Genomic DNA, 23,174 nt, shown 5'->3' on the forward strand with positions numbered 1-23,174 from the left:
ATGTTAATTGCAGATATATCTCTTTTATGGAATTCTTAGCTGCAAGAGAAGGGAAATAGATTGAATTATTTATTCCTTTTCTTGAAGAATAAAATATATTAGATAAGACTAATTAACTTAAAGCTAACAGTTCTTACGTTTATAGCAAGGATGGAGAGTTATGACAATTTTTTTGAATATTTCTACAGTCCAATTAATAATCCAGAATAAGGTGAGATTTGGATCATGATTTGATTTAGTCACGTTCTTTAAAGAATTAACTCAAATTTTAGAGATTTAGACTAATTTACTTAAATAGGTTCAGATGATTGATCTCATTTATGTGCAAATTCAAGGTAAGAATCAAGATCATGTGAAGTGTTAATACCACTTTATAATGCCTTGCTAAGACCACAGTTGGAATACTGCATCTAGTTTTGGTCACCATGATGTAAAAAAGATGTTGAGACTCTAGAAAGAGTGCAAAGAAGAGCAACAAAAATGATCAGGGGACTGGAAGCTAAAATATATAAGGAATGATGCTGGAATTTTAATTTTCTGGGATAGAAAAAGATATAGATTAGACACACCACTTAAAGCACTGGAGTTCTTTGATAGTCACCGAGCCTCTCTGGAGAGAGATGCCCCGGAACCCAAAAAATAAGAGGAAATGACAGCTGAAGACGAGGCCGACCAAGGAGCGAGGGAAGAGACCAAAGCCTCCTATTCAGAAGAAGGCGCGAGACCAAGAGACCAGAGACACATAAGATCAACTAGGAGATTAAGACCTAAATATAATTGAAAAGGATGGAGGAGACTGGGATACTATCAATAAATATTAATGGTTTAAACTCCCCCTCAGAAAGGAGAAAAATATTTACACGTTTACAAAAATTAAACGGATATAATTTGTCTTCAGGAAACACATAGTAAGAGGCAACATATTAAAATTCTAGAGCAACCAAAAATTGGCACTTTTCTTTGCATTGGCATCTCAAAAGAAAAGAGGAGTAGCTTTTTATATCAAAGAAAAGATGACTCCCAAACAAATCTATGCTGATGAAGAAGGGAGAATCTTAATGGTGGAAATTATGATGGACCAAAAGCAAATATTAATGATTGGAATATATGCGCCGAATGACAAACAAGAACAATTTTATCTTGAATTCCACAAGATAATATTAGATCTAAACTGCCAAAACTTCTTTATAATGGGAGATTTTAATGCAATAGTGGATGGAACTTTGGATTATAAAAGTGCTAAGCAAGGAAAGAAAGAAGGAAATCTGTTACCTAGAGCATTTTCAAAGGTGATAGAAGAATTCAGCATTCTAGACATATGGTGAGAGAAAAACCCAGAGAAATTACAGTATACATTTTACTCAAATAGACATAAAACATGGTCAAGAATTGACATGATATGGATTTCGTTGGACCTGAAATTGATGATTCAAGATGCGGAAATTGAAACGAATGACTGGGCAGACCATAATCCAATAAAAATGACTTGGAAAGGAATTAAGAAGAAACCTAGATGGTATCTAAACAAATTGATATTGAAGGGAAAAGAATTTCTACAACTAGTGACAAAGGAAATGGAATTTTTCTTCAAAATAAACAAGAAAGAAGAAACATCACTCCAAAATGTTTGGGACACTGCTAAAGCATACTTTAGAGGCCTGGCTATAACTTATATTGCTAAGAAGAATAAAGAACAGAAATGATTACAATTAACTTTGAGGGAGGAACTTTGAAACCTAGAATCTGATCTACAAATAGACTCAGATAAAGTTACACTCAGGAAACAAATGGAAATAATAAAGCATAAACTAAACCTAGCTGACATGGAATCAATGGCTCAACAGATTAAATGGGCCAAACAGAACTTGTTTGAAAACACTAATAAACCGGGAAGATGGTTAGGATATAGACTGGAAAAAGAAAAAGAAAAGAAAATGATAAAGAAACTACAAGATACAAAAGGAGAAATACAGTTTCAAAATGATGCAATGAAAAAATTGTTAGAATATTATGAGACACTTTACAAAGCAAAGGAAGTCTCTAAGGAAGAAATACAGCAGTACTTAAAAAAAGCAAACCTGCCAAAAGTCCCCCAGAGTATTCACAATATATTAAATGAACCAATAGCAATGATGGAGATTACAGAAGCTATAAAAAGGCAAAACAAGGATAAGACTCCGGGGCCAGATGGGCTACCTGCAGAATTTTACACTGCGTTGCAAGATGTCTTAACTCCAACCTTGAAAGATTTCTGCAATGAAATTCTCCTGGAAACTAAAATACCAAACACATGGACTGAAGCTAATATTACCTTAATACCCAAAGAAGATACAGACTTGACACATATAAAAAATTACAGACCAATATCATTATTAAATGTGGATTATAAAATCTTTGCTTCGATAATGGCAGAAAGAATTAAGAAATTTTTGAATGAATTTATACATACAGACCAAAATGGTTTTTTACCAAAAAGACACATAAAAAATAACTTAAGAACAATCCTGGATGTTTTAGAGTACTACGAAGCTCATCCAGGGAAACAGGTGGTGTTGATATTTCTTGATGCACAAAAAGCATTTGATAATCTAAATTGGCAGTTTACCGGTATGTTTCAGCAATTCGTTGAAATGGACTTTGGGGAAAACTTTATGAATGCAATTCATGCAATTTATGATAAACAGACTGCCAAAATAATCGTAAATGGACACTATACAGAAAATTTCAGTATTAAAAAGGGCACAAGACAGGGATGCCCTCTATCCCCACCACTATTGATATTAACCTTGGAAGTACTGAATAGAAATATTAGACAAGATTGCGAGATTAAAGGATTAGAGATTAAGGGTGAAAAATACAAATTGCAAGCGTTTGCAGATGACCTGGTTTTTATATTAGAACCTTTGGAAACAAGCACAAAATTGTTGGATACAATAGAACAATATTGAGACGTCGCAGGCCTGATAATAAATAGAGAAAACACTAAAGTTTTGACAAATAACTTAACAGAAAAACTGAAAACGCAATTTATAAGAAAAACAAATCTTCAAACAGTTAAAAAAGTTGAGTATTTGGGAATTTATCTAACAGCAAGGTGTATAACAGTAAAAGAGGATAACTGGACTTCTGGGTGGCGTTTCAGCGGCGAGGATGGTCGGATTCAACCACCAGCCCTTCGATCCCGTTGAAGTGGCGGAATAGCTGACGATCAGCTGTTCTGCCGCTCAAAAACCCTTCTCGGGCAAAGAGGGAAGGGGGAGCTTCCAGGTAGGGGTAGAGCTCCCCTAGAGCCCCAGAACAAATGTTCTGGGGCATGAAGGGTGAGAGCCCCCCCGAAGCCTGGAAATGCTCCGAACGAAGGACTCTTCTGCTTTAGCAGAACAAGACGCTGAATCCACTCCTGCCGGATCTGATTGACATCTTGAGTGATGGTAGCAGCAGGGCTGATGCAGGAGCAATATAAATATCAAGTACAAAGCTTTAACTCTGAAACTCAAACTCTCTTCCTGCTCCAACGATCGTTTTGAAAGAAGGGGAAGATGGTGCCTGACTGATTTTTTTTTCTTTTTAACAAGAAGCGAAAGTGTTTTTTTTTTCAAAGTAAAGTGACTGTTTGAACTGAGTAGGAATATGTAAAATGGACTTTTAAAACCTTAAAAGATCTAGTTATAATTTGGAGGTGCTAAAAAGTTATTTTCAAGATTTGGATATTTCACAGTTTAACTACAAAGTAATAAATGGACTGGAAAGTGAAAGTGTGTATTGAAAGTTATTAGTTGCAAAAATGGCTCCCAAACCGCATAGACCCGTTTTTAAAAGTGTGGAGGTATTGTTTCTTCAGCAATCTGGAACACAGTCTTTGAAGTTACCTCCCAAAGCTGCTGCATCTGTATTGACTTTAAAAGATTTACAATATGCTCTAAACTATGCCTTAAAAATTCAGTCTGAAAAAATATTTGAGAAGGTGGCAGAATTTATTGGAAAGGAGAGCAAGAAAATAAGGGAGGATACTTTGATGGCACTTCAAGTGTTTTCAGGCTGTATTGAGAATCTGGATGAATGTGTGGAAGAAGTGAAACAAAATAATCTGATGCTGGAGGCTAAAATGGGTGAAGTGGAGAATAAAATGGAAAAACTTGAAGATGAAATGATGATGCAATATAGAGATATGGAATTCGCCTTGAGGATCAGAGGCTTGAAAGAAAATCCGCAGGAGAATCTGGAAGAGACGGTGGATGCCCTGGCGCCTATTTTGGGGTTTCAACCTGACGATTTTTGGGGGAAGATAGATAGAGTATTTCGTGTTAATTCTTGGATTGCTAAACAAAGGAAACTGCCAAGGGATGTGGTTGTGTATTTTACAAAGAGAAGGATTAGAAATGAGATCATTCAAATCTCTTGTAATAAAAGACTTAAAGTGGCCAATCAGGAGGTTCTGATTCTGAAAGAGATTCCTCCAAGAATTTTGAGAAAAAGGAAAGATTTTTTCTTTCTGACAGATGAATTAGAAACAACAGCTTCGGTTCAGGTGGGAGATACCATCGGGGATTGTGGTGAATTATTCTGGAGAAAGATATTGTCTTAATGCAGTAGGGAAGGCACGTGATTTTTATTCTAATGTATTAAACGTAGGCTTACCGACATCCTCAAAAGTCAAAAAAGGAAAGGACGAAGGAGAGCGACAGTTACAAGAAATAGTTTCGGAAGCTGTGCAATCCTTGGTTTTATTTAAAGATCTTAAGATTCAAAGAATGACACGGGCTGCATTTAGATTTAAGGAAATAATAATAATAATAATAATAATAATAATAATAATAATAATAATAATAATAATAATAATAGAGATTAATGGAGGACTTTGATAGAAATAAGATTTAGAAATGGAACTTGTTAAAGATTGTAGGATAATCAAGATCTAATAATGGTGGATATTTGGGGTTGGTATTTACAGTAGATCTTAAAAATTTGTATGTATTTAAATGTATTTAAGAAGAGACTGGACAGCCATTTGTCTGAAATGGTATAGGGTTTCCTGCCTTAGCAGGGGGTTGGACTAGATGACCTCCAATGTCTTAACAGCTGGAAAGCTGCTCTAAATATAATATTGTGTTTAGTCCTAATATTAAATTCTTAATTCTGAAGATTTTTCTTCACAATTACATATGCCTGTGTATGTATGTATAAGATTATAACATCTATACTTTAAAATTCTATAACATTTTGTTGAAAGATTGTTGCTTATCCTACTTTCTTGACACTTTGTTTAAGATTGGGACAGGGAAAAATTACTGGAAGCTTGGATGACTAATCCAGAGAACTGCTGCCAGCGTTCAGGTGTTCAAATGCCAACACCACCCCCAAGTGGATATAATGCCTGGGATACACTTCCTTCACCAAGAACTCCCCGGACTACTCGTTCTTCTATCACTTCTCCAGATGAAATTAGCCTCTCACCAGGGGACATTGAGACAATTATGGTAGGCTTCATTCTTAAAATGACTTTCTAGAATGATACAATATTGTATTTATTTATTAGATTTGTATCCTCCGTTCTATATAAGTGCTCAGTTATTTTTGTCCCTACAGTAAGAACCTTGTGGGGTAGATTGGGCTGGAAGAACATGGCTGACTCAGGGTCGTCTAGTAACTGTGTCTGAGGTGAACAAGAACTTCAGTCTTCCTGCTTCTTCATCCACCATTTTAACTAGTATATCACGCTAGCATTCAATATACAACAATATATTATTTGTGCAAGTAATATTACATGATTACACTACATTTCCAAGTTGTTAAATATCTCACAGAGTCATATTTTTAAGTAGCTGCAACAGCATTTTTTTAATATTAGGTAGTAGAATGAAATCTCACTTTGACCAGAAAAAAATTGCTATTAAACTACAGCTTTATTAGTCTGGCTTAGGCAATACCCTTGTATGCAGAACCGAACTCATAAGCTGTAGTGAGCAAATACTCCTAATTCTATGCTGAGATGCAGGAATCATTAGAGGTTTAGGTCATGTGTCTTCTTCCCACCAGTTTAAGACAAGGAAAGCATTGTGGAAGCCAGATTAACACATGTGTGATTCATTTAGTGACCAGGTGATTTGCTTAACAACCATGGCAAACAGTTGTAAAATCAGATCCTGTTATGGGATAACTCATTTTATGACTGCCCTTACAATGGAAATTCCGATTTCAATTGTGGTTGTAAATTAAGAACTGCCTGTACTTTTAAGAGAGGAAAGGTGAAAACCGTAACAGTGGAAATTCCTTTTAATATTAATTTCATGATCTTTTTTGACTGCTACTTTTTGTGATAAGAAAAGTACTATATTTTGTTTCATTCTGGTAGTTTTGCATTGAGAGGTCTGATATTGAGAGTTCACATAATGCCCTTGTTAGTTCCATTGAAAATTTTAATTTCTGTTGTATGTAATTCCTTCATTGTACTTAGATTTTCTTGTTTCTTTTCTGTTTCTGTCTCCCTCTTACCTTACAGCAATCACTATCTAATTTTAAAAGTCAGTCTGCTAATACTCTGGTATTACAGTAGACGAGGAAGGCTATTACTTTGTGGTCTTGCATATATCAGCAAGAGCATGCTACTTTTAATATGTCAAAGTTTTTCATTACAATTGGAAAATCCCTTTGAAAAACAGTCCCTTTTTAATACTACACACGCACTTTCCATTTTAAAATAAGTTCTAGAATCATGTTTTTTCATATTTGCCTTATCAGTGTCAAGCATAAACATTATTTAAATATTTATAAATGACCTGTGTATAAATGGCCTTGGCTTATGTACTCTTGTCCCATTTAAACCATAACAAAAAGGAAATACTCTTAATTTCAAAAGAACTTGTTCCAGGGAGCTCCAATTCCAGTAGTTCATTTAATGACTCTTAAAAGTTAAATACTGCTGAAAAAAGTGATTTGCAACCTGATCCTCGCACTTATTGCCATTACATTGTTCATGGTCACATGATCACAATTCAGGCACTTGACAACCAGCACTTATTTATAATAATTTCAGCGTCCTAGGGTCAGTGATTGCCATTTACAATCTTCCCAGGAGCTTCTGAGAAACAAAATTAGTGGAGCAAGCCACATTCATTAATGACTGCAAGACCATAGCAAAAAAAAAAGTCATAAAATCAGGCACAACTCATACATCACTTAGCAATGGAAGTTCCAGACACAATTGTGGTCATACATCAAGGACTACCTGTAAGAAAAGGCATTGTTGGTTGCTATTATTAAGAGACTTGGAAAAAGTGACTCACTATGCACTTAAGAGTGCAAGACAGACCAGAGTACACAGTTCTAGTAATTGGGTCCAAACCATTGAAAGCTTTATAGAGCCTGGAAAATAATGGGTAGCTAATGAAGCTGTGGGGGAGGTGATGATGATATTAAATAAAAGCATTACTCACAATCCTTGCTACTACATTTGGGGGATATATTGCCTTGATAGGCTACTTCACAAACAGAGTATGGCAGTAATCTGGTAATTTAATGTTAGCAGTGGATGCATTGTCTATATTAGATTTCCCTCCAGGGAAGAATAGTACACCTGATTTATCAGTCAGACAGATAAAAAGTCTTCTTTCAACCAGTGTAAAAATGGCTGTTCAGTGGATTCAGAAATATATAACAATGATAGTTTAGTTGAATTAGAATGGCAATTTCTAAGCCTTGGAAAATATGACCTTGTTAAGTCTAATTTTTCATCTTAAAAAACAGAGTAACATTTTACAGAATGGTTTTTGTTCACTGTTCTTTTGAAATGCTAGAAATGTTTGAACCAATCAATATAAGTTATTACTTTTATCTTCATTCAACTACATCTCTTCACCACCATCACCATCTCAACAGGTTGTTACTCTCAAGTTTCAGCAAAATCAGACAGGGTAGAAGGTAAATGAAATTAATAAAATGGAAGCAATTAGAAGAGGCTTTGAACCAGACCAGACCATCTTAAATACACAGACTAATTTTAAACTGTTTTTTTTATCTGCAGTGTGAAATTTGTATGTGTAACATTTCTATCTTTGAAGATCCAGTAGATATGCCTTGTGGGCATGAATTTTGTAGAGCATGTTGGGAAGCGTAAGTACAAATTTAACTTTTTTATGAAAAACTATTTTGGATGGCCCAAAGTCTAATTATTATATTTTTAAAAAGTTTTGATAGATAAATGCTAGTTATCATCAGAAATAAATCCTATTCATTTACATTAATGTAGAAAATTTGATAATGTAATTAATTATATACTGAGTGTATTTGTCTTTCTTTCTTTTTCTTTTTTCTTTTTTGCAATCTTGCTTTCATTTGCTGGAATGTATCATTCCCATTAATGATGGGGCCTGTTTTTTCCAGGCTGGCTGATCACCATCTAGAAGGTGGCTTATCCTAAAGATAAAAAGATTAAATGCACAATAAAGCAAGTGAAACAATAAAAGAAAGGGAGAAGAGAGATAAAATCAGAGTTTTGTGCTTGTGGGTGACACTTTAACCAAGCCGTAGTCTTTCTCATAAGACTGAAACATTGAAAGTTTATTATGATAGAAACAACCCCATGTGAATCTTTTATAAGTATATTCTTCATTTTGTTGACCACCTCCAGTGTGGTTGAAAAAAACATTTAGAACTACTTGTCAACTACAAATTGTTGGGTAGTCCTGATAGATAAACTATTATTGAAAGTTAATTTTGCTCTGTATCTTTCAGGGAGCTGATATTTGTTTTTTAATCTTTATATACATTTAATAGATTTTTGAATATGAAGATTCAAGAGGGTGAAGCTCATAATATATTTTGCCCAGCGTATGATTGCTTTCAGCTTGTTCCAGTGGAGATAATAGAAAGTGTGGTTTCCAAGGAGATGGATAAACGCTACCTACAGTTTGATATTAAGGTAAACTGTGTGATTATGAGAATGTGGTTTAACCATCTGGTTGAGTTTGTTATTCTAAATTGACAAGAAATCTCTCAGAAAGGCAGGCAAATAATTGCTGCTCCACAGAAACATCAGAGTATTTGACTGCTGCACTGGAAAATAATTTATACGTTCACTTAGTCATGATCCAAATTACTCTGATAATTGAATGTATATATAATTTAAAGTTCTTTTTGGGCTTTGCATCCTATAAATCAGGGGTGTCAAACTCAATTTCATTGAGGCCCGCATCAGCATTGTGGTTGCCCTCAGGGGGCTGTTTGGGCATGGCCAGAGTGGTCACAGAAGACTGGGTAGGTGTGGCCAGGGTGGGTCTGGCTGGATGGTCACAGCTTACTGGGTGAGCATGGCTGGGAGGAGAATGGCCAACTCACCATTGCTCATGTTGGGGGCCCCTGTGGGTCGCCAGGGCTTGATCCATCAGAGGAGACTTGCCAACCATCTCAGGCAGCTAAGAAGCACACAGACAGCAGCACGGGCTACCCAGGCCCTGGATGGCAGGCACCCAGCCTGGCCCTTGAACTTGCTGGAAGGCGAGATTAGATGGCAGGGGCTGAGTGCACAAGCCACAGCTAGGCAGTTCAACCGGTCAGTGTCACCCCATCTGTCTTTGCTTGCCCGCGGCTGCCATGGTTGGGATGGGACAGGCAGCTCCCACACTTCTCCCACACTTTTGGGAGACAGCCCAGCAGTCACACCAGAGCCACCTGCGCTGCGCAGATGGCAGAGTCTCAGCTGCCTCTTGGGGACTCTTGGACTCCACAGCCCGCTGCAACCATCAGGCCAGCCCTCCAAGCAGCAGGCACAGCAGCAGCACTGATAGCAGACAGAAGCAGAGGCGTGGGTGGGAGGCACACAGTCCGGTTCATCAGATGCGCTAGGCGGCCACACAGCCACCTGCCCCAGCCCAGCCATGGTGGCTGCACAAACACAGATGTTGGGACAGGGCAGGAGCAGGCTGGATCATATGCCTCCCACCTCATCTCTGCCTTTACCTGCTGACAGTTCTGTGCTTGCTGCTTGGATATCTAGCCCAGTGGTCGCAGTGGGCTGCAGAGCTCCCGAGTGTGCCAGCCAAGGGGCCAGTGGGCTGCAACTGCTGCCAGACACTGTTGGCCCCTGCGTGCTCACCGCCTCCTGTGCGTGCACTGGAGGACACCGGCCTGGGATGGGTTGGGCGGGCAGGGCCAGTCCCTCGCTATGTCCAGGGTGGCCCAGCAGGCTAAATCTGGGCCCATTGTGGGCCAGATCTGGCCTGTGGGGCTTGTGTTTGACATGTACTATAAACTTTGGACAAGCCATTGAGTAATTTAAAAAGTTATTAGCTGGGAACAATTTGTCTGATTGCAATTATTTATTTGATTGATTGATTGGCTGACTGAATTCATTTAAATCAGCCATTTACTGAGAATAAATAATTTTAGTATGTTGGTATTTTACAGTTTTACTTAATAAACATAGGACCTACTCTGTCCTCAGTAGCTCGCTCTCAGGTGAATCTTATTAAAGTTTCCTATCACTGTAACATTTTGTTTTTAAATTATATTAATAATTCAATGTGCATAAAATTTGTACCGCATAATTCTTGGGATACGTGTTTAAAATCAGTAAAGTTATTTAGCTTGATATATTTTTATACTTAACAGTTATTTTAAACCATATAGCTACTTCAGACTACTCAGCTTTTTCATCAACTATATAGAAAGATTTAGTTCATAATGGAAACTAATTTCCAGTTCCATTTTTTAAATCTTCTTTTTAGGCCTTTGTTGAAAATAATCCCTCTATTAAATGGTGCCCTACACCAGCCTGTGAAAGAGCAGTCAGGCTAACAAGACAAGGATCTAATACAACTGGTTCAGAAACACTTAGTTTCCCATTATTAAGAGCCCCTGCTGTGGATTGTGGGAAAGGACATCTTTTCTGCTGGTAATGTTTGTTTGATTTTGATCCTGGAATTTTACTGGACTAGTTTTAAAAGCCGCGTATAAGCATTAAAATAATTAACACTTGTGGGAGCTGATATAATTCATGTTTTGTAAATATATTTTTGCCTGTCTTCAATATTCTGATTTTATTTAAATAAATGTTTTTAATTCAAATTGTTCAATAGTTGAATAAAAAATTAATTATTAGATTTTAGTGGTCTTTTTAATTGGATGTTCAGTGCAGATAGTCCTTGATTAATAATCACTTATTCAAAGTTACAACAGTGCTGAATGAGTGGTATTTATGACTTACCATCAAAGTTCTGGCCATCTGGGCACTTGGCAACCAGCTTACAGTATCCCACAGTCACATGATTGCAATTTGAGACCTTCCTTGCTGGTTTCCCACAAGCAAAGTCAATAAGGAAGCTGACAGGGGAGGTTTCAGGTCACTCAAGTACGTCTGTTCCACCCTGCAGCAACCAGTCCAGTCCTGCCACATGTCCACTGCACCTCACCAGCCACTCATATACCGTCCAACACCCTGCAGCAGCCACTTTGAGCCCCATCATGCTTGCATCACACAAGTCCATCCTACACTCTGGGGCAGCTATCCCAAGCCTGTCACACTCATAACACACTGCCCTACTGAGCTTATTTTGGTCTTCCATGTACACTTACAGCTTCCACCTCTGTACCCTATAGTAGCCAGTGAGTCCTACTTTACTTATTTTGCTCCACACTAGTTCTTTGCACTTTGCAGCAACCACCCAAGCCTCATATGTTGTCCCTGTCTACAGCATCCTCCCCAAGCCCCACCTTGTTTGTATTCTGCAACATTGGTCTCTTGCACACACTTCTGCACCCAGTAACCTATTACCTGCCCACCAGCCTGCTTGTGAACTTCCTAACTTTCCCACTGACTTTGCTTGTTGAAAGCCACTTAATCATCCAGAATCGTCACCTAACAATGGCATCTGGGATTGCTGGGATAATCATCGCTAATTTAGTGTTGTCACATGATGTCACACTTTACGACCATACCACATAGCAATGAAAATTCTGGTCTAAGTTGTCATTGTTAACTGAGGACTACTTGCACGTCTGAATATTACCAACTTCTGATGTAAGGAATATATATTACTGTAAATTGATATTGAAAACCAGGATGTTGAAAGTTAACATTTTAATGTTGTAGTTGCAACAAACAATATATACTTTTAGTATCTAGAAGACTGGCTATTCCTAGCCATGGTCACATTTTTTTATCCATCAGGCACCTGCTATTCTTCCTAATGCATAAAAAATTTCCTAAACTGATCTGTGAGTTTGAATTTTGAATAAGGATAGGGGGGGGGGGAAATAGCCCTGCTGTGTATAAGTAGTCATAATATTGCCGCTTAACCAGTTTTTAAGTATTCTTTCCTGTTCCAAAAAAATGTGGTTGCTGAAACTTGCAAAAAAAGAATTATCTCTCTGCTTTTTTTCTGTGGAGTTTCTTACTCCTGAGAAATAGTAAGTGATGCCAATCTGCATGTAGATTGCAGAGAGGGATTAATTCTCTGCAAATGCTCAGAAGTATCATTTATATAATTCTCAAATATTTTAGAAAAAGATAAAATTATGCCCTAGCAGATGGATGAAATAGAAAGATTAACTGCCTTGAATAATTTTGGGAATCCTACCTAGATCATATAAATTTGGCCTGTTATTTGAGAGCTGATATTCAATATTTGGTCTGTCTTTAACAACAAGTGTGTTATAGTGGTATTAGATTATAACCAAGGAAGTTAAGATGCAAGTCAATAATTAACTATGGCATCTGACTGGCTGGCTTTGGGCCAATCACTTTCTGTTTCAGCCATTCTGTCTTACAGTATTGTCACGGGGGTAAAATAAATTGTGACCTGCCAGGTAAGCTGTCTTGAGGAAACACAGAATGTATATCTAATAAGTAAAATATAAGCAAGTAAACTCCTGTTCTGACTAGGCTTCATTTGTGCCCGAGAGAGAGCTTTGTTCACTTCTACGCCATATTTCAGATCTTATCTTTTGGGTTGCTTACAGCACTGTGTAGAGTTTTCTTCACTTTAGGAAAATTTCAGTGTTAGGCACCTCAATTTTCACTCTTCTTATTGTAGGACATGAAAGAAATGAAGGGAGCAATACCTAAACATACACTGTGTAGGGGTAGGATTCCCATCCTAAATCTTCTTGGGCTTTAGACAGGACACTCTGTAGACGCGGGGCTCTTGTATGTGAATTCACACCTGGCCAGCTTAATGAGCTCTGGTAATAGATTTAAAAAATCAGTTTTTTACAATTATTCTCAAAAATTCTGTAGTAAGTGTTTCATTTGTTTTAATGTGAAGTTTAGTTTTCCCCTTATTCTAACCCTTTGTTTATTTTTAGGGAGTGTTTAGGTGAAGCTCATGAACCTTGTGATTGTGAAACTTGGAAAAACTGGCTGCAGAAAATAACAGAAATGAAACCTGAAGAGCGTAAGAATGTCCATTGTAATTTTTTTTCCTTTATTTTATAGAAACTGTATGCAATGTGTTATAAGACTCATGCAGGTTACAGGACTCACTGGTGCATGGAAACCTATTGTGGACCAGGAGAACCGGACCTCTTCCCCCCATCCCACCATGCTGGGAATCTTCTACCAGTTGCAGGGCCCAATAGTATGCACAAATTGCTCCACTTATTTATTTATTTTATTTGGGGGGGGGAGTTTGTTGTTGCTGCTGACAAGCATATCCAATTGACATGAGGCCTGGCCTTGTTACAGAGGCCACCTCAAATCATTCTGCAAGCAGCATTCTCGCAGTTGTTTGGAAGGTTCCTTTTTTTGTCTTTGCTACCTTTCTAGCCTTGAAAGTGTAGAAGGCTAGTAAAGCTGATTGCTCAAAAAGATCCTCTTTCTAGCCTTCTGAATGATCGCAAGAGCTGGCATCATTCTCCCAATCCTTTGGAAGGTTCCTCCAAATCACACGACTTTGGAAAGGAACGTTCCAAAGTATCATGTCTATGATGCCCACTTGCAGTATGACACAAGACAGTCTCTGTAGGAAGGCCATGCTTTGCATCGGCTGGACATACCTGCCAGTAGCTGCAAATAGTTGAAAGGGTAAGTGGAGCAATTTATGTATGCTGCTGGGCCTTGTAACTGGCGTAGGTTCTTGGATGTAACAGGTAGGGAAGAGGCTTGGGCCTCCTGTGTCACGGCAGCCTTGCACTCGTTGGTGCACTGGATGGCCAGCTGAGATGGGGGGAGAGATAGGCAGATGGGAGAAGTGGGAGAGGTGCAGGACCCCTGTGGTCAGTGTCACATAAATATGAAATTATAATCTCAAATGGTTTTCAAGTTCAATTAAGTTCTGTGTTAGATTTATCTTTGAAATGCAAAGTTTCTTTGAACATTGAGGGATGGTCCCACAAGTGGATCTTTTTCAGTGTTAGGTTACAAACTTTAAAAAAACAGGAAGTGCAGTGAACCTTTTGTTTTAAGAAAATATTATATGAACATTATATGCACCTAATATTTTTGTTTCCCTCTTCAAAGTCGTGGGAGTTAGTGAAGCTTATGAAGATGCTGCCAACTGCTTATGGTTACTCACAAACTCCAAACCATGTGCCAATTGTAAATCTCCCATTCAGAAAAATGAAGGATGCAACCACATGCAGTGTGCAAAGGTGAACAAATATTGTCCAGGGTTATGACACTCCTAGACCCAATGTCTAAAGAAAAATAAAAAGAACCAGAAGGTATATTTAGTATTTTCAGAAAGACAGGCACAGTTCAGCCAAACCATATTTTAGGGTAGTATGCTGTTGTAAAAAGCAACATTTATCTAAATCACATTCTAGATAATAATTCCAGATTATTCTTAGTTAATAATAATTTATCAGTTTTTGACTTTGCTAAAGGATTGATAAAGGCATGTTACTAAAGACATCACATACATAATTCCATTTGCAGTGTAGTATGGTATATACCAGAATATTGTATGTAAATCTTTTCCCTTTCTAGTGCAAATATGATTTCTGTTGGATATGCCTTGAAGAATGGAAAAAACATAGTTCTTCTACTGGAGGATATTATAGATGTACTCGCTATGAAGTAATTCAACATGTAGAAGAACAATCTAAAGAAATGACAGCAGAGGTAAGAAAATGACTTATTTTCAGAAATAGATTATCATTATATGTTATTCTCTTGTTTTGAATGTAATGGATGGTTCATACATTGTGCTAAGCTGTAATTGAGTCATAACTAGACATTTAACATTAGGTAAAAGTACCATGTTCAGCTGAACCAAGATGATGTTAAATCTAACCTTAAAAAGTATTTTTGTTAGTTAAGTATTCATCATACATCTGTTTCCAAAATATATGTAATATGAGCCTCATAAACATTCTTCACCCGTGTCTTCTGTGCATAACAGAATTTTAAGCAAAGGTCAAAATCAGCTGTAATTGAAAACCAACCAAATTTTCTACCAGTATTCAAAATTAAAGGTACATAAAACAGATGTGAAGTAAAAGATTAAAGCCTTTCTTGTGATGAGAGGAACTGAATCATTGTTTTTGAAAATCTGTTTCAAATGTAAGCCAGAATATTCTTTACCAACAACCAAATTTGATTTAATGGTTCATAATAATAGTTGCATTACTTTGACTTAAAAAAACCCTTAATAGTTCAGTTCATTAATTGCATCATGGGAATGTTGGTATATATTTTGAATTTGTTAAAATGTCCTTCCATCTGCCTTATATTATTATTATTATTATTTAAACTTATATACCGCCCTTCTCCTGTAGGACCCAGGGCGGTTCACAAGGCGATTAAAACAACATAACAATACAAAAGTTAATAACAAATTAAAATAAATTAAATTATCCTTAATTAAAATCTAAAACCCTTAACTCTAATTAAAAACCCAATTGCAATAGGCTAAAAATTAAAAGTTCTCAATCCTGGCCGGAAAGCTCAAAGAGCCAGGTCTTCAGGTCCCGGCGGAACGAACGAAAATCTGGGGCAGTCCTGAGCTCTACGGGTAACTGGTTCCAAAGGGCAGGCGCGCCCACAGAGAAGGCCCTCCCCCTGGGTGTCGCCCTCCGGCAATCCTTTGCCGGCGGCACCCTGAGAAGGCCCTCCCTGTGGGAGCGCACAGGACGAAGGGAACTTGATGCCGGCAGCAGGTGTTCCCTCAGATATCCTGGACCCAAGCCATTTAGGGCTTTATAGGTCATCACCAGCATATTGAAAGCGGCAATATAGAAAAGAGATGGAGGAGGCTTCAGTTTTAAGGCCCATTATATTGGACTACAGAAGGAAAAAGAGACCTTGTGTTTTTGTAGTCAGCAACTGTCTCTTGTAAACTATTAAGCCAGAATCTCTAGTTAATAAGTAGAGGAGGCCTAACCTGACCTTTTTTTTAGAACACACCTTTTATAATTAAGGAAACCATTATGGGACCACTATTCCATCTCATCTTAGAATGGAGTGAGCATTGTATCCAGACATGTTTGGCCTCGCTTGACTTTTAAAACTCTAATTTAATATAATACTTCCAGTGCATCTATTTGTGCAATATTCATTACTGTGTGAGAGTATATTTCTATAGTATACAATTTAAGAATTGTGGAATATTTGGTCTTGCTTATGAGGAGAATTTAAAATCAGCTTTTATCTTCCATTTTTAAATATTTTTTTCCAGGCTGAAAAGAAACACAAAAGATTTCAAGAACTTGATAGATTTATGCACTACTATACAAGATTTAAGAACCATGAGCTCAGCTATCAAGTATGATTACAAATAGTTGTGTTAAATCACTTTCCAACTTTATTTGTTCAAAATACAAAGTTTTCATATTTTCTTCATTTTATTTCTTTTAGTTGGAACAGCGCCTTCTCAAAACAGCCAAAGAAAAGATGGAGCAGCTAAGTAGAGCTCTTGGTGGATGTAGGTGCCTTTGTTTTTGTTTTTTACAGTGTGGTCTAGGACTCAGAATGATAACATTGCATTAATTTAATTATTTTTGCCCGCTATTTTTGATTAATGATCTAATACATTATATTAAATATAATAGCATTTTAGGCATATTTAAAAATATGTCATATTCTCTGCAACAAAATTGTAGCAACTAAATCTCATTCTAAATCTCTCTTTGATATACAATATACTAGCATCAAACAGATGCGTTTCCTGCATTTCTCTTTGAATTGATGCTTCAGTCTGAACAAAACCCAAAATATTTTTGCCCAGCTAAATACTCCCTTTTTATATTTAAGGACGCATTGTTCTCTAGATACATATGTCCTTTTTAAGATAAGGTGAAGAATTTTCTTTTGTATTCACCACAACTATGCATTACCTATGGATATAAGGAAAGGCATTTTTAATTCCAGTGCTGTTGTTTCCTTCTTAATTTCAAGAAAAAAAATTGGATATTTACCAAAAATGTTGGTCTGAATGACTACTGGTCAGAACTTACTCTGTTTCTGTGCAGGTTGTTTACAGTTTTATATAGTAATTGTTAATAATGTGCCAGCCATTTATTGCTATAGAAAAAGTTACAAATATTTGAATGAAGAAATAAAGCATTGTTAAGAATATAATTAAAATTTAAAATTTATCCACTCAAAAGTTTCTTCATTGAATTCAAATTCATTATGTAACTAAGAATTGTTCACTTTTCAGTTAGAGAAAACCAGTTATGTTTATATCTTGAAATATCTATTTGCTTTGGATGGCTATCATAATTAATTTTACCAATTGCAGAAATCTGAATATCATCAATATGAAAGTGAATATGGTCATTTGCAAGTATTTTTTTATTTGAAGTCAAGTCTGATATATATATATAGTTTTTGCTTAATTCAGAAGACATCTTATGCTTGTTGAAGTAGTTTTTTTCAGGAACCAGAAAAATAAACATTACTTGCAATACTCAAACATGTCTTGCAGCAGAAGGAAGTTGTCCTGATACCACATTCATTGAAGATGCAGTACAAGAACTCCTCAAAACTCGACGTATTCTGAAGTGTTCTTATCCTTATGGATTCTTTCTAGAGCCAAAAAGCACAAAGAAAGAAATATTTGAACTCATGCAGGTAAATCTATTACCTTGTGGTGGCTCTTGTTCTACAATTCTTCTTTATCAAGATTCAGACAAAGTGATTCTGTGCCTGCATAGCCAACTCAGAAAATAGCAATTCCTATGTTGTTGTTTTTGCAAGTGTGCTATACCAACATTGTATATATAGGTGACATACATCTGAATATATTGTGTGCAGTATGGACTTAAGTAGAACTCCCAACAGAATCTTCATTACTCTTCTGATTGCCACAGCAATACCCTTATCTGTTATTCCCCTTTCAGCATTTTTGTATCATATTATAGGCATGGCCAATAAATCTAGCCCTGCATTAGCTTTTGAATACCTTTTAGAAAATAGTAGAAAAATAATGGGTTTTGGTTGTAAGATTATATCTACACAAACAGGTATTACCGTATATACTTGAGTATAAGCCGACTCGAGTATAAGCCGAGACCCCCAATTTCACCCCCAAAAACTGGAAAAAGTTATTGACTCGAGTATAAGCCGATCCGCCGTTCTGCAAGCCTCTGCCGTCAGCAGAGGCTCGATCCGCCATTTTGCAAGCCTGAATACACAGGAATACCCTGTGTGGCCGCGGCTCTCGGGGAAGCCCTGGCTGTCCGCTTCCTCGCTCCACGCTGCCATTCGGGGCCCGCGCGTTCCCCGGGCAAATCGTGGCGCCCAGCAGGCAAGGAAACACGCCCGCTCCAGTCGCCCCCCCTTCCCTCAGGAGATGCGAAGCAAGTGACCGCCCGGAGCTTACCGAGGACTTGCGCGCGGCCGAGGCTTCGGTGCTTCCAGGATCGCGCGCACCTCTCCCAAGCCGCCGCCGTCCGGAGACCTGCCGAAGTTTGGGGAGGTTTGGGGAGGTGCGCGCGCACCTCCCCAAACCTCCCCAAACGTTGGCAGGTCTCCGGACCTCCGCGCCCTGCCTGCCTGCTTCTTTCCGCTGCGGAAAGAAGCAGGCAGGCAGGGCGCGGAGGAACGGAGACCTGCCGACGTTTGGGGAGGTTTGGGCGCCTCCCCAAACCTCCCCAAACGTCGGCAGGTCTCCGTTCCTCCGCGCAGACCTGCCGACGTTTGGGGAGGTTTGGGCGCCTCCCCAAACCTCCCCAAACGTCGGCAGGTCTCCGTTCCTCCTGCCGACGTTTGGGGAGGTTTGGGCGCCTCCCCAAACCTCCCCAGGTCTCCGTTCCTCCGCGCAGACCTGCCGACGTTTGGGGAGGTTTGGGCGCCTCCCCAAACCTCCCCAGGTCTCCGTTCCTCCGTGCAGACCTGCCGACGTTTGGGGAGGTTTGGGCGCCTCCCCAAACCTCCCCAAACGTCTGCGCGGAGGAACGGAGACCTGGGGAGGTTTGGGGAGGTTTGGGGAGGTGCGCGCGCACCTCCCCAAACCTCCCCAAACGTCGGCAGGTCTCGGACGGCGGTGGCTTGGGAGAGGTGCGCGCGATCCCGGAAGCACCAAAGCCTCGGCCGCGCACAAGTCCTCGGTAAGTTTTTTTGTTGACTGGAGTATAAGCCGAAGTGGAATTTTTCAGCCCAAAAAGTGGGTTGAAAAATTCGGCTTATACTCAAGTATATACGGTACTATGCAGCCTTGACCAAATAAATCATTCCATGCAGCTTAAAGCATTGCTTTGAGTCCTCACTAGCTTTCCAAAACGTAGCCTGACCTATTCATGGCTCTCTGCTACCAATTATGACTTTTCCCAACTGTTCTACCATCTCATAATAAAAGATCACATAGGAAGTTAATGCTTCAGCACTGCTTGGATCTTCACCATTAACCTTAAGTAGTTGCTTGATAGGAAGACTCTGACCTCAGTCAGTTGAATTGGCTAGGCATTCTGCACCCCATCCCACACTTCTCAAGGCATAATTTTATAAACTAGTCATGCCTTACAAACACAGCTTATTTACTGCCAGTGTTTTGATTAATTGTATTGCAAATACTTTGTCAATTCCATAGGGGGGAAAACTGACTTTGATAGATTTGGCATTATAGAAACATAATATAAAAACAACTTTAATAGTGGAAAATAAAAAACTTTGCTTGTCCAAGGCACTATATGAAGACTCCCTTGAACCCAATTTTAATCTTTGTTTTATTCTTATCAATATAGTGTAATTGTTAAGTTGGATTAGGACAGTGATGGCCAACCTTTTGGGCTCAGTACATCAAAAATTCAAACTTGACCCTGCTAGTGTGTCACACCCTCTCCTCTGAACAAGACAGAAACAATTTTCTTATTTCCCCCATCTCCAATCCAAGTCACCCTGAACTGTGGCTCTTCGCAGCAAGGTCAAAGCTGAGCCTGAAGTAGAAACCCACGACTTCACTTCAGCCCCAGTGCCTCCCAGAAAGGCTGCCTCACACCATTCGCAAAGTGCACCAGTCTTGGGAATGGTGGGATTGCCCCCATAACCCATTACTTCCCAGGATCTGCCATGAGCCACTTACCTTTAGGTGATGTTCTTTGTGACAGACCCCTGTGGCTTATTCAAGACTGCTCTGGGTCACATGCCTTTGATCTTAAGGTGGTTTTGAAGAATGATGTTCTGTAGCCTATGCAGCTTTTGAAAATCATGCAAAAACACATCCCATTCTTGCACAGTTTTTGAAGCTTCTGGTATGATTTCCAGGGGATCTGGAGGACATACAAGAGCATTGTGCAACCTGCAAAAATTGTACAAGAACAGGGCATGTTTTTGAGAATAGTTATTGGGTGTTGGGAATGCTGGCATGTCACCCAAAACATAATGGCATGTCACAAGCTCACCATACATGCCTAGGTCCTAGGAGCATTATGAAACAGGTTCAAATCTAACTTTGCCCATAGAAACTCAGTAGATAAGCTTGAGTCAGCCCCATTTTCTTAACTCAACCTATCTCATAGATTTATTTTTATAAGCAGACTTAATAATCTAGATATATATGAATCTAACACAGAACCCAGATATGCACATTCATAAATGTGCAAACAACAGTTATAGTTCAGTAACCAGCTCTTTTCAGCTGGTATAATTTTATAATTTTATAATTATAATTTATAATCATTTTACTTAGTTTTTGCCCAAATTATTTTTTGTAGTTTGCATTAATAAATTTTAATCCACATTAAATGGATATTCTTCTTTCTTATAAAAGTCTTTGAAGTGCATTTTAAAAATGTTTCAAAGGGATTACACTGATTAGACTCTTGCTATGTTGTCTGCCTATCTAAGACTCAAAGGATTTCCTATTCTTTTATTGGTACAGTAAAAAGTACATTCTTGTATTGTTGTAATGCTTTCTGCTTAAATGGATTACATAGTTATAAAATAGTAAGTCATTGAAACCTCCACTTTTCACTGGAACCATATTAATTTTATATGTATCCTTGGCCTTTATAATGGGGAATGCATTTATTTGTATCTGTCTTCATTAATGATTATTTAACAGGCATTTTTATGGCATATATTTGCTGGAAATTGCACCATTATTCACCTTGTAAAGTGTTGGTTATGGATATTATTTTCTATTATAGACAGACCTTGAAATGGTTACAGAAGATCTTGCTCAAAAAGTGAACAGACCTTACCTTCGTACTCCCCGTCATAAAATTATCCGGGCAGCTTGCCTTGTTCAACAGAAGAGGCAAGAGTTCTTAGCCTCTGTAGCCCGTGGAGTTGCTCCTGCTGATTCTCCAGAAGCTCCAAGGCGCAGGTAATCCCATAAAATAGAGATTTGCATCCCAAAAGAGCTACAATTTGTAAGTACCAAGTATGGTAAGCCTGTCTTACAACCTTGTTTGCTGAGAGTAAGGTATAATAAACTGATGATGTCCAGTTGTTTTGGGCTCCTTATATTCTCTTAATATTGCCAATATTAGCTGAGTTGATACGAGTTGAAGTATAAAATATCTGGAAAGCGTCAGGTTACCCATCCATGACTTAGAAAAATAGAACAAATAGCTCTTAAAAGTTTGCTTTGAATAATTCATTTTTAAAAATTTTCAGTGTTGGTTTAATCATTCATTGCTTAATTACTTTAAGTCATGGAGTGCATTGGTGCTTGTGACTAAAATTAAAATAACGAGAAGAGTTATACATGTTCCATTTTGCTAGAGGTGACAGTGCAGAATTGCTCCTTAGAAATTTTGAACTAAAATGTATATGGAGATGCCTCTGCATATATGTGCTGTGTTATGAAACACAGAATTTTATTTGTTGACCTTTTTATGAGTACAGAATCATGCCAATACCAGGAATTAGAGCTCTGTGGTATTTGATAAGTATGCTATATAGTCTGATTAACTTATTAATTGCCCTAACCCTGCTGATATCTCACAGGTCATTAAAACCTGGTTTTGTCATAGAGCCTGGGGCCCTGATAGCACAGGTGAACTTGTGTCATGGCTTGTTTGAATATTTGTATGCCTTTTCAGACACTATTTTGATAACATTTTTGCTATTTTAACTGTGGTTGGTTTTCACTCTGTTTTAAATGCGAGCTGCCCAAATTCATATATATATGAAGTGGACAGTCTATACATTTAGTAAATAAAATTTATTGTCATTGTAAATGTTCATATTAAATCAAATATTTTATATCAAATATTATTTATAGGAGAAGGAAAAATTTTATTTTCTATATTGTATATTTTATGCATTCTTACTTATTTTATTATAAGCTGCCTAGAGTCAGATATGTGAGATGGGTAGCTATATAAATAAATTAAATAAATGAGAAGGTAGTACCTTGAAAATAGAATTACACATGAAAATTAATCATTATGACAGAAAAAAATGTGAAAATGTTTCTAACAAGGTTAATGGGCTCTTCTTGAACTGCTTCAGAGAAGAGAATATTACTTCAACCACTCATTTTCAGCACAAGGTATAGAAGGTTGAATTATAATTTTGAATGTTTCTGATTCAAATATTGCATTAGACTATTAGGTTCTCAAAGTAGTTATTGTCCATTCTAATATTTATGTATGTTATACCTTTTCCTGAGGCATTAGCAGAAAATTTCCTCCAGGATCCACAGATCCTTGACCTTGCTTGCTTTCAAGAAAGCAGGATGTAAGGCTGGATGTTACTGAATTGTTTGGTTCCATTTCCTCCTCTCCCACATCATTAGAATTTTGTTTTAATTGTTCTACTGTTCTAATCCTTGCTAGCTACCCAGAGTCTT

At 37.9% G+C, this 23,174-nt stretch overlaps 1 protein-coding gene across 6 annotated transcripts in view; it reads left to right on the forward strand.

Moving 5' to 3' along the window:
* The window catches only part of ANKIB1 (ankyrin repeat and IBR domain containing 1), a 63,012-nt gene that overhangs the window by 25,522 nt on the left and 14,316 nt on the right, over positions 1-23,174 (forward strand). For all 6 annotated transcript variants that reach the window (XM_083377254.1, XM_083377258.1, XM_083377256.1 and 3 more), the window contains 11 exons: positions 5,269-5,477; positions 8,021-8,109; positions 8,773-8,917; positions 10,722-10,888; positions 13,300-13,388; positions 14,453-14,583; positions 14,921-15,055; positions 16,611-16,697; positions 16,790-16,856; positions 17,862-18,007; positions 21,523-21,701. In XM_083377254.1, coding sequence (XP_083233380.1) covers positions 5,269-5,477; positions 8,021-8,109; positions 8,773-8,917; positions 10,722-10,888; positions 13,300-13,388; positions 14,453-14,583; positions 14,921-15,055; positions 16,611-16,697; positions 16,790-16,856; positions 17,862-18,007; positions 21,523-21,701 — 1,444 coding nt within the window. The remainder of the gene's footprint in view (positions 1-5,268; positions 5,478-8,020; positions 8,110-8,772; positions 8,918-10,721; positions 10,889-13,299; positions 13,389-14,452; positions 14,584-14,920; positions 15,056-16,610; positions 16,698-16,789; positions 16,857-17,861; positions 18,008-21,522; positions 21,702-23,174) is intronic.

The sequence above is a fragment of the Vipera ursinii genome (assembly GCF_947247035.1).
Source record: "Vipera ursinii genome assembly, chromosome: Z".
Classification (NCBI taxonomy): Eukaryota; Metazoa; Chordata; class Lepidosauria; order Squamata; family Viperidae; genus Vipera; species Vipera ursinii.